Below are 12,520 nucleotides of genomic sequence, written 5' to 3'. Positions count from 1 at the left end.
TGTGAAGGAAAACCTAATTTAATCTGTTTTTAGAAGTGAAGAATGAGAAGATATACTCTATGATCAAGAGAGTTCACTCAACTGATTTTAGATTACAGAATTCTAAACATAACGTGTATTATGATTTTTATGTCAAGTAACAATTAAAAAAAGATGGATATGGTTCATATTTAAGTATCTGTGAAATGTGGTTAGCAAAGAGATTATGTTATTGAAGTAGAATGTTGTTACAGGATAATGGTCTCCTGCTGTTTCAGAAATTCCAAGGCAAACAAACCCTTTTGCTCTAACCAGGAAAAGGGATTTTGTGCCAACATTCTTAACATGAATTCCCATTACACCAAAGGTATATCTACACTTTGTGCTGGGGGTGTAATTCCCAGCTTGAGGAGACATACCCCCACTAGTTCTGAATGAGCTAGCATGCTTAAATTAGAGTGTAGGCACAGTGGCGTGAGGAGTTAGCTGTCCAAGTATGTACTTAACATCTCTGATGGGCGTGTACACACGTCAGTTGCAAATGGTGTTGGGGCCACTGGAACTTCATTGACATGAATCCCACGGCTAGCCTCCATCCTTGTGTTTGGTGCTGGTGCAAGGCAGGCATCAAGACCCTTTCTGTGGTGTGTAGGGGATTAGCAGGAACTCCTATGTGGACATTTGCTCAAGTTTCCCAGCATAGCTCCTAGACAATGGTTAAATGGTGTGGAGGGTCTTGACTAGCCCTCTTCAGCACAAGTGAGTTTTACTCAGACTTCAAGGGTCAGATTTTCAAAACTGCTCAGTAACTCCCACTATTTGTGTAGATCATGGTAAAATGCTCGATATGGCTAAAGCAGTAGTACTGAGGAGCCGCTTGCAAATCCACAGTTAAAGCTCAATTGAGTTTTACACTCAAAGCAAGAATTTAACCACTTTCTTATATATAAAGAATACAGTGCATTTTCCCCCAAATGACAGCATATTCACTTGGTAAAATCCCAGAACATTTGTTCTGTGCCCAATCACATCCATTAATTAGTTTATGAGTTACAATTAATTAAAAATATGTTCTTTAAGAAATTAAGCACCCAATATCAGATGATTTTTATTTCTCATGCTATCTTATTAATGGAAGAACAGACTGTTCAAAGTTTCCGTATAGTTAAAACTTCTTGAAATATTATACGTGGGCTATATTCCAAGGTTTTTTAAAAAGGGATTAAAGTTCATTTTTTACTATTATTCTTTTTAACTGAAAGTCTCTTTTACTGCAGTGCCTGACAAATAATATTCTACTACAGAGAATTCCATGAAAAACTGCTCTTTTTAAGAACGGACGCAATCTTTTATTTTTCTCAATTAGACTGAATCCTAGCTGCCACAGAGAAAGTGGTAGCCATTGATAGTATACCATTCTCTTTGAGGGTGACACCATGAGGAAAAATGTGGTGTCTTTAAAAATCATTTTAATTTAATCTGCAACTAGAAACACTATTATGTATATGCAATAACCATATTAATAATATTAATGTCACTAAAAGAAGAGTTAAGATTGTCTGAGTAATTTACCTATCTGTTTCTATCTTAACATACACTTTTAAGTTTAACCTTAATTCTCAATTTCCTGTATTTGTAGTGGATTGTATCTGAATTATTACAACATCTCTGTAATTTTTTATACTTTAATTACGGATATATATTCAATCTTAACTCCAGTTTAATGTATGTTTGTTGGGCATATAAATAAATGTGTAGGATGACAACAGTGAATAATTATTGTATAAAATATACCAATTCTTAGATATATTGATACAAAGCTATGTGTTCATTTTCCTGTACAGTGTCTAAAACCAGACAGTTCACATCTTCTGGTACAGTAATTTCATTCCACAAAAGCCACATTAAACAATTATAGTTCTTGTAATTAACCAGTAGTCTAATGTACAGTTTTCTTATCCCAATCTATTAACAGCTGCTCAAAAATGTAGTAATTAATGGTTTCATTTATTTTTGGCAAACCTGCAACACGACAAATAGTTTTGTATCTGCTGCAAATTAGGACTCCTTCCCAAACAACAGATGACATGGTGGGAAAAAGGGAGCAGACAGCATCCTTGCACATCTTTGTCTCTTTAGAAGATCAAATAAAGAGCAGCTGTAATTCTATTTGTCACATCTGTGTAACAAAATACAGTGATCTGTATCATCAGAAACTGAATGAGTTCTGTTCTAATGTAAATGGGGATTTTCTTTATGACCTGATGGAAAGAAGGCTGAACTCAATATTTCTACATCCCAAGCAAAAATATGCTTTTCAAATCTCTGATCACATTTTGTGTAATTTTCTCATTTTAGAGCCCTCCATTTCATTATTAATTTACACAGAATTCTAAAATAAAATAAAATCACAAAAATATAATGTAGATGATGCATTATTTTTTCCAACCTATCCAAAATATTTAGAAGTCTGGACAGGAATGAGATTTGAAAGGGTTGGTGGGTTACAGAAAACCTGGAAAATATATGCTCAATATTCTTATTAACATTTATCATGTATCTTTCTTTCATACTATCCACTATGTCTCTTGTACCATTTCCCCAGCTTCCATCCCTAACAGGCTTCCCTCTTTTAGGGATGTAAAGAGACCTGTTTCAGGCTGTGCTGTTTCCTGTGGCCTTCAGGAACAGCAGACTTCCCAGAAAAGAGGAACAACAGATAGACTCAGGCTCCTGAGTGCTTGTCTTTTTTTTTTTCTTTTCTTTTCTTTTCCCCAGGAGGTACGGATGTCAGCACTTCTACATTAGTGATGGAAAAGAACTGAGGGCCAGGAAATGTGTTTTGTTCTTAAAAATACAGAGTTCACACAACCTCTGGGAGCCAGTGATGAATGATCAAGTTATTTTATCATATCTGGAAAAGTGGCAGCAAATCTTGTCTTGTTTTTTCCTTCAGCCTCTCAATACATGTACATAACATAAATCCCATTTATAATACTGTGAGCCAGAAGAAAAAAACCGGATTGAATAATTATTGCACTTAATGTGCAGATACTTTAAAAAATAATGAAGACCATTATAAATAATGAAAATTATTCTAGAAGTTTAAGTACTTTGGCTGTCTGTAATTTTGTTTTCCTAAATCGATACATTACAGCATAGATGAACTCTTCTAGGGCTATGTAAGACAAAAAACAAACAAAAAAAAAGGAGATCTTAAATTTGGTAATCTGTCAATAAGAATGGCCACATTGAGTCATACAAATGGTTAATCTAGCCCAGAATCCTGTCTTCTGACAGTGCTTCGGAAGGAATGGACACAACAGGGCAATTATCGAGTGATCCATCCCCTGTTGTCAAATCCCAGCTTCTAGCAGTCAGGTATTTAGGGGTACCTGAAGCATGCGGTTGTGTCCATGATCATCTTGGCTAATAGCTATAGATGGACCTATCCTCCAAAAACTTATCTAATTCTTTTTTAAATTGAGTTATATACCGGGCATTCACATTGAATGGCAACAAGTTCCACAGGCTGACTGTGTGTTGTGTGAAGTAGTACTTTCTTCTGTTTGTTTTAAACATGCTGCCTATTAATTTCATCGAGTGACCCCTAGTTCTTGTGTTATGTGAAGAGGTAAATAACACTTCCCTATTCACTTTCTCCATACCATTCATGATTTTATAGCTCTCTACTATATTCCCCTTAGCTGTCTCTTTGTTAAACTGAACAGTCCCAGTCTTGCTTTGAGGCTATATTTAATGTACATAGGGTTGAAATTCATCTTCATTTTTAAATTTTAATGTTTGTTATCTCTTTTATGAGCAACCCAATATACTTAAGCTCCTCCAGAGTGTATCAACACTACTGCACAGAAAAAAAAAGACTAACAGACCGATTGAGTGCTTATCCCTTCTTACCTGCCTGATACAGTTCTGGAGTAAATTATTCCACAATTCATTGATCTAGTGCAATGTAGGTCTCTAATCTTTACTTTTTTCCACATGCTGACACAAGAACTGTGGTCACTCATCCAGAAGGTGTAAGAAAAGTCAAGGCAAACATAAAAAAGTATTAAGAAAAAATGTCTTTCAGAACACCATTCCCCCCCAGTGTGGAAACTCCACAAAGAAATACATTTTGCAACTCCAGTTTTGCAATAAGAAGAACAGTTATAGCTTTATTGATTAAAAGGTGTAGGCAATAGTTTGGTTACACTTATGGTTCATTCTTAAAAATGTTTAAGAGACCAAATAACCAAGCTTAGCCGCAGTAAAATATGAAAACGAGACAGGCATATCTTCCTTTTAGGAAACAATTCTTATCTTACACAGAAGTTGCATTTATAGTAGTATAGTTGTATTTATAGCTAGTAGTATTTATAGCATGATTTTACAAGTTACAAAACTTTTTAGGAGTCACTAAAATCCAACCCACCAGCCTGTAACATTTCCTTAACTTCTTATTTTGTTCTGTACTTTTCTGATATCTGTTTTGGATACTACAGTCCAAAACAGTTAGGCCCAGAGGTACATCCCAACCTGTGCTAAGAAACATCAATCATGTATCTTGGCTTTGACAGCCTTCCTATTTTCTAATGCCAAAGCTGATTTGAGCTTTACAAAGCATTGTGGGATACTTGACATGGGTGAATAGAATTGTAGGGAGAGTATAATACATTTAGTTAACATAACTAGAAGCTTAAAAGTCTAAAGAGTGCCGGGTAATAATTTTTTAAACCCTCAAATGTTTACCATCTGTTGATTTTCTATTATTGTATTTAGCAATAAACCTCAACACAAGACATTTCTATTGGTCATAGTTATAATTTGTTGTGAGCTTCCTTTAAAAGGAGATTAATCATCTGACTTACAATATCCTTACATGTCAAATGTAATCACTGAAAATGTGCAAAAGGCAATTTAGAAACAATCTTAGAGTGCTTGAGACTTTCAAGTGAGAACGAACACTTGTATTCAACAAACGATTTAGCTGCATATGCATATAGTAACCTCAAATACAACAGCTTTACTTAGAGTTGTTTTATGATTATGCTAAAGAGTGGGCCAAAACCTTTGCTGGTGTAAATTTGTCAAGTTCCATTGGTTTCAATAGAGCTTTGCTAATTTACAGCTTTTAAACGGATCTGGCCACATCTGTAAAGATCAGAAAGTTCCATTTCAAGATTCCATACACAGGAATGAGACTTCACATTTACTAGAAAGGTACAATTCAGAACGTGCCCTCTCATTAACTTTGTGTATAATATCAGCTTCATCTGAACCATTTTTTCCCCCATAAGCTTGAAAGGAAAGAAATTTTGTCTCTCCACACAGATGGGTGAAGTCGGGAACTTTAAATGCAGCAGCAAGGTGGTGACCTCCCTTCTGGAGGGAATGGTAACTTAAAACTATGTCAAGCTGTAGGAGCTGACTGTACTGCCATGCTGGAAATCCCACCCACTCTATTTATACTGGTAACTTAACCCAATGGATTTCACTGATGAGGATAAATTACTGTGTGTTTGCAATGTGGTATACATGCTTGTTTTTCACATATATAGTTCTTCCATTTGTTTATAACAACTTTTATAAAGGTAAAATATTAAATCGTTAAGATTTTGGATGGTGGCAGGGAAAGGAGAATCAGGCCCTAAATATGTACTTATGGAGAGAATTCAGCTCAATGGAAGACAATGTTCTTTATATACTGTTGTTCTAAGCATAAATATGATTTCCGAACTATGCTTATCAGGAAATTGCTTTCAAACATCTTTAAAATAATATTGGTTTACCTTGGAAGACATTTAACAGATGAAAGAGTCTTATAAATTGTGTGAAGATGATGTACACCTCTACCTCGATATGACGCGACCCGATATAACATGAATTAGGATATAACACGGTAAAGCAGCGCTCCGGGGGGCGAGTTATACTGCAAAGTCAGGAAACCTACTTGGTCACCCATTTTATCTAGCTGATTAATAAAATGATTATAGTCAGAGTAAATAAGTTACTTTGATACAATTATCAATCCAATCCAATATACAAACATTGACAAAAGATTAAAATTACAAAGAAGCAGCTATAAAAATGAAGTTACAGATAGAAAAAAAAGCCCATCAAGGATGGAGTCAATCACTACATAAAATTTTGGGAGATAGGAAATGATAATTAAGTTAGTGATATTAAAGTATATTTTCACCTTTATCTTACCTGCTAGCTGTTTTTACTGAAATATTTTTCTTGTGTCCTCTCTCAGATCGGTTATCCCGCAGGAGTTGAAGCTACACAAAAAACATTCACAATCGTGTTGGAAACAAAGCCATTTTTATTTTATTTAAATGTTATCCTAGCTTTGTCATCTTTTGTGTTTTTATTTTTTAACAGTAAATTAGGTATTATATATTGGATTTTAACAGTGTCTCCTATGGCAAGACCATTAGAAAATGTTAAAAGTTGGGGACTTAGTGCATTCTTGATAAATTCATGGTCCGTCATTACAGCATTTTAATACAATTTTGTGAAGACACATGTAGAGTTAAGGTTATAATTACATATCCATTAATTTTAAACCCAACATTATTAGAACTTTGTAGTTATAGAAAAAACATTTGAAAGCAAAGAATTTCAGAGTTCCACAAATATTACCCTGACTCTGAACTGTGAAAATTCTATAATTTTTAAGAATCATTCATCAATAACTTTCACCTTCAAAACTCTCTTTATTATGAAAAGGGATAGAGAAGTTCTCTTTAAAAAACTTCTCTGATTAGCACCGGTATCTATCAGTTAAGCAATGCTTATAAACTCTGCTGAGACCCAAAAAGTTGAAATTTTCAGAGAAACAACAAAAGCTAAATACCCAATCTTCCTAACACTTTTAGCTATTAGCTAGCACTGGTAACTAAAATAATGTAGGTTCTAGACCAACCTTTTTTTGAAATTTCTCCCAAATAAATACAATGTGAAGACTTTTCCAAAATCAAACTACTTCATTATTCAAAATCTCCAACTGATATCATATAAAGTTGTCTGTGTAGCTGTTAAATGTCAGCCAGCATATCATCATATGTATTATAATACTTTCACAATTTACAGCTAAAACTGTGATTCATTTTTTTTCCACTCTGTCAGGACTGAGGAAGTAAAATTAGTTGAGAGACTGAGTCTGTTTTTGAGTTTGAAAGAAGGGGAAGAAAAGCAGATATGCTGATTTAACTCTGAGCTATCAAAGCTAGTGGAGTTAAGAATGGTCTTAAAAACAGGATGCATTTTCTTGTATCTTACTGCATTACTTATTGCTTTCTATGATGCTTAAAATCTATTTGCTAGAACTTCAGTTGGTGTAAATCAGCACAGATCCACTGAAATCAATTGAGCTACATCAATTTGCTAAAGCTTAAGATATGACCCAATGAGTTACTCTAGAGGCCTGAAGTACTACTGATGTATTCAGTTACTTTTCCTGAGTGTTTGAAAAGAACTAATTTGTTCAAGATACAAAAGGGAAAGGCTTATTTTACACAAAGTTCTTGTTCTGTCAATAACTTATTGCTTTGCCATGCATATAACTAAGCATTTTTCAAAGTCTGAAAGGAAGGTCATTAGTTAAGCAACACTCCACTATTCAAATGTAAGTGTTTTCTTGTTAAATTCGCTGATCTTAAGTATGAGGTAACCAACAAACAACTTGTCAGATTCTGTGCAGTTTCCAGAGGAACAGGAGGGCTATGATTGCTTTAAGCTATCCCTGTGCCATCCTGAGCTGGGGCTACTCCCCGATACAATTTAGACAGCCCTGCACTCCCGTCTAAATTACAGCAGACACTCTGGGCTACTCAGCTGGTCATAACCCTGTCTGGAATCCCTGCAGTCATTGCGGCCCTGCCTCCACACATCCCCAGCATGCCCCCTACATTGAAGCTCATGAGTTTATGTCTGCCTTCTGCAGATTATGCACCAGGAGAATCCTCACCTGGTGGAATTTAACAGTCCCTTTATACCCGTCTGACCCTTTTACCTAGAATAACAGAGAAGAGTGGGGTGTGGATTTCATCCTACAAGTCTGTTCTTACAGTTTTGAATTTCTTAAATACTATGGAAAATGTCAGATGTTCCCCATTTTACAGAAGCATTAAGACTGCAGTTTCAGAGAAAACACAGGCACCATTGTTAATAACAAACTGGTTATCAGGATAAAATATTCTGAAATCTTAAACTGGTAATAAAACTGAACTGTGATGCTTATCTAGTATCATTTGGCACGCCAGCTTATTAACCAAAAGACCTTTTGAAATACTTAGCTGCTAAGTTTTTTCAGTAGCTTGCAAGGAAACATGGAATTAAGGCTGCTTTGCTTCTTATTTTATTAAAATACTGACCTAATAGTTTTGGAGTAGAGACAGTTAAATTCCTTCAAATATATGAAGTAAACTGTTCTTGATCAAAGTGGTTCTTACCTGGCTATGTTCCTTCCTAGCCCCAGGGCTAAACCAGTGGCTGTGGGAGAAAAAGAAAAGAAGAGTTTAGCAATATAACTACCTAAAGCACGTGCTGTCATCTGACCAGTTTGTGCGTGCTTTTGGGTATTTTATTGTCCACCAGGAAAATATAGCCTTCGGCTATGCTTTATTTTAATGGGATATTTTATGGAACTCTCAAAGTCTGTTACAGTTTTGATAGGAATGTAAGAATGCACTCGCTCTGCAAATTTCCGCTTCTTAGGCAAACTGAGTAGCCATTAGCTTTACATTTAATTATGTTCTATTAAATTAATTTAATTCGTAAATGCTAACATTTTACATGTCTTAACCAGCATATTGAAATATATGCTATTAATAACAATTTAATGCTATCCTTATTACTGAAGTGTAAACTTTTAATTATTAGAATTTAACAGATCTATAGGCACTGAGGGCTAACTGGTATATGTTAACATATTAGCATTTTACCAATTGAGGCTTGAATTTCAATTCTATTTTAAGTTGTAAATTGACATAAATTTGGTGGTCTCATGTCTCAAAACTGTCAGGTAACTTGGCATTACTGACAATCTTTTATTTTACAGAGGCAAAACACTGGAATAGTAGGAGGGCTGCAAGTCATGAATGAAATATAGGGTGAGCTAGCACAGTGCCTTCCCACACTGTATCCACTGAGGGGTTTTAAACTGGCTTTTACGTTCACCAAGATCTGAAACAGGCTGCAGGCCTCCAAATGTGACTACAATGGCATTACACTGGGATTTAACAGCTACTGTTGGGGGCAAATCTCAGATCTAGGAAGAAAAAAAAGAAGAAGAGCACCTGGAACTACACTCCCCCCTTTCCCTGCCTCAACATATTGCCTGTTGATCTTGGGGGAAAGGCAACTGTGATAAATGAAGGGGGCGGGGGGAGCTCCCTTTTATGGTGGATGTTTGCTTTACTTGTAAAGGGTTAAAAAGTCCCCCAGGTAAAGAAAAGGGAGTGGGCACCTGACCAAAAGAGCCAATGGGAAGGCTAGAACTTTTTAAAATTGTGAAAAAAGCTTTCCCTTTGTTTTCTGTGTTGTTCTCTAGAGAGGGGACAGAACAAAGTCAGGGCTATGACTATGCTGTAAAAAGCTTTTTGCCTGTTATGGAAATCATCAGATTATACTTAGAACTACCCAAATATGTTAGTAGATTAGGAAATGTCTAGAAAGATGCAATTAAGTTTATTTCTTTTATTTTCTGTGGACTCCTCTGTGCTAACCCCAGATGCTTTTGTTTGTTTGTAACCTTTAAGATGAACCCCCAAGAAAGCTATTTTGGGTGCTTAATTTTGGGAATTGCTCTTTTAAAATCTAGCAAAAACCTAAGTTCCAGATGTATTTTCTTTCTTTTTTGTTTTTAATTAAATTTACCTTTTTTAATAACAGATTTGGATTTTTGTCCAAAGAGGTCTGTGCACATGTTAAATAGCTGGTGGCAACAGCTAATTTCCTTTGTTTTCTTTCTCAGCTCTTCCCCGGAGGAGGGAATGGGGCTGAAGGGGCTTGAGGGTACCCCACAGGAAGGAATTCCAAAGTGCGCCTTCCTGGGATCCGAAAAGGGGTTTGCATTTGTGTGGTGGCAGCGTTTACCAAGCCAAGGTCAGAGTAAAGCGGTAACCTTGGGAGTTTAATACAAGCTTGGAATGGCCAGTATTAACTTTTGAACATCTCCATCACCATGCTCAGATTTCTCACATTGCTGCAGTTACTAAGTAATGACAGGCCATGCATTCTCCCACCAGAAGCAACACAGGACACAAGAAGATTCTTGAAGACTCAAGTCAGTCTATCAGTGGAAGCAGCAGTGTAGGAATCTGTAGAAGCTATTCAGTCATGTTATCAGATATTGGGTGTTGAATCAAACATACTGCTAAAATGTAAACTGTGTCTTCACAGAATTAAATGGAACACTAACTGAAAAACAATACTAGTTATTTCTAACCCTGTTTATGGGCCTCTAAACAGTGAATAATTTAATGTCCTGTCCACTCTGATTTCTAAAATGGATAATATTAATATAGTTTAACAGTATAACAGTTTTAAATTGAACTCTTTCCAGGTAAAGCAACCTCAGAACCCCTCTAAACACAGTTCCTGCAAATCCATTAACCGAAAAGTAGTGTCCCTGGAAATTTTTGTACTGTCTTCAAATGCCCCGTTGGTTTGACACTCTGAAAGTACTGAATATGCTGCATACTGTGGGATTGCTTGGGCAGACTGAGTATTCTGTAGAAAACCCTGAAAGCCTGTACCACAGCATCTAGCACAATTGGCCCTGATCATGACATAGATTTTAAGGTCAGAAGGGACCATTGTGATCGTCTAATCTGACCTCCTTCCCACTGCAGACCACAGAACTTTACCCACCCTGTAATAGACCTGTAATCTCTGGCTGAGTTATTTAAGTCCTCAGATCATGTTTTAAAGACTTAAAGTTACAGAGAATCCACCATTTACATTAGTTTAAACCTGCAAGTGACCCATGCCTCATGCTGCAGAGGAAGGTGAAAAAACCTCCAGGGTGTCTGCCAGTCTGACCGGGGGGGAAATTCCTTCCTGACCTCAAATATGGTGATCAAGTGGCTATTGTAATATAAATCAATAATACCCCAGCTACTTTTTTCTACTTTTATAGTGGAGAGAAAAAAAAAGTAGGAACTGGAAAGTGAGAGACTGAGTTTGCACACTCATACATAGAATACCTGGGGGGGAGGGTGTGTGAAAAGAGAGAGAGAGAGAGAGAATGCACGCATGCGTGAGTTAACATTATAGAAGAAAGGTCAGAGCCTTCTCAGCCCAAGCTGTGCAGGAGTCCATGAATACAAGTTACTTCTATTAATAAATAGTAAAAAATCAAGTGAGGCCTCATATTTAGAGGTAAAAACCCCCTTTCCTGCTAGCATATCTATCAGGAACTATCGTGTTTACCCAAACACTAAGAGGAAGTTACTTATCTGTAACTGGAAGTTCTTTGAGATATGTGGTCCCTATCTGTAGTTCACTGTGGGGTTACGCATGTGCACTGTGTGCCCAGAGCCCGAGAATTTGAAAATAGTGTCCGTTGGTCCATGCCTGAACTCTGGCTCACCTCATGCCTCTGAACGAGGGAATAAAGGGTGGGATGGACCAACTACTTGATAAGATTCAAAGCAGAGGGGAAGGAGGGCAAGTAGTGGAATATATATATTGGGACCACACATTTCAAAGTACCTCCAGCTACAGGTAAGTAACCACCTCTTCTTCAAGTGATGGTCTGTATTGTATTCCACTATTAGTGATTGGCAAGCAATACCTAAGAAGGAGAAGGGTGTGAGGATATAGGCAGTAGGGCTGAGCAGAGTACCACTGTCCCAAAAAGGCATCAGCAGAAGAGTCCTGCACTAGGGCATAATGTCTTGCAAATATGTGAATGAAGCCCCACATGGCTGCTTTACATATGTCCAGGAGGGGTACCTCCTGACAAGATGGCATAATTGTTGCTTGCACTCTAGTGGAATGAGCTCTTTACCCCATTGTGGGGGCTGCAGGGTGAGATTCAAAAGCTGACAGCAGAGGAGAATGTGGCTAGAGATCCATTTGGAGATTCTCTAGATGGAGATGACGTGCCCTCTGACTCTTTCTGTTATAGCAACAAACAGTCACGGGGATTTGTTTTCTGTAGGTAGAAATCCAAGGCTCACTGAACATCAAGAGAGTGGAGTCTTCATTCCTCTGTGGAAGTGTGTGATTTTGGGAAGAACACAGGAAAGCGAATGGATTGGGTTAAAATGAAATTCCAAAACTACTTTGGGGTGAATTTGGGGTGTAGACATAAAGAAACCTAATCCTTATGGAATATAGTGTATACAAGATATGATGGCACTTCAAGTTCACCAACCCTTCTCACTGAGGTAATGGCTACAAGAAAAGTGATCGTCACTGAAATAAGAGACATGGAGCAAGTAGCTAAAGGCTGAAATGAGGGGAAGGAATACTGAGAGAATAAGGTTCAGGTCCCACAGGGGAACAGGATTCTGAGTAGGTGGGA

General features: G+C 36.9%; 1 protein-coding gene across 4 annotated transcripts in view; it reads right to left on the bottom strand.

Annotated features, from left to right (window-relative positions):
- GPATCH2 (G-patch domain containing 2) overlaps window positions 1-12,520 on the bottom strand; it is a 185,272-nt gene that overhangs the window by 33,659 nt on the left and 139,093 nt on the right. For 2 of the 4 annotated variants that reach the window (XM_045010249.1, XM_045010245.1), the window contains 2 exons: window positions 8,439-8,478; window positions 6,193-6,263 (listed from right to left, as the gene is read on the bottom strand). In XM_045010249.1, coding sequence (XP_044866184.1) covers window positions 6,193-6,263; window positions 8,439-8,478 — 111 coding nt within the window. Of the gene's footprint in view, window positions 1-6,188; window positions 6,264-7,954; window positions 8,000-8,438; window positions 8,479-12,520 lie in introns of those variants that run through there. The other 2 variants (XM_045010244.1, XM_045010246.1) reach the window with 2 other exon arrangements.

The sequence above is a fragment of the Mauremys mutica genome, chromosome 3, assembly GCF_020497125.1.
Source record: "Mauremys mutica isolate MM-2020 ecotype Southern chromosome 3, ASM2049712v1, whole genome shotgun sequence".
NCBI lineage: Eukaryota > Metazoa > Chordata > Testudines > Geoemydidae > Mauremys > Mauremys mutica.
This window is presented reverse-complemented; position numbering and strand designations above follow the sequence as displayed.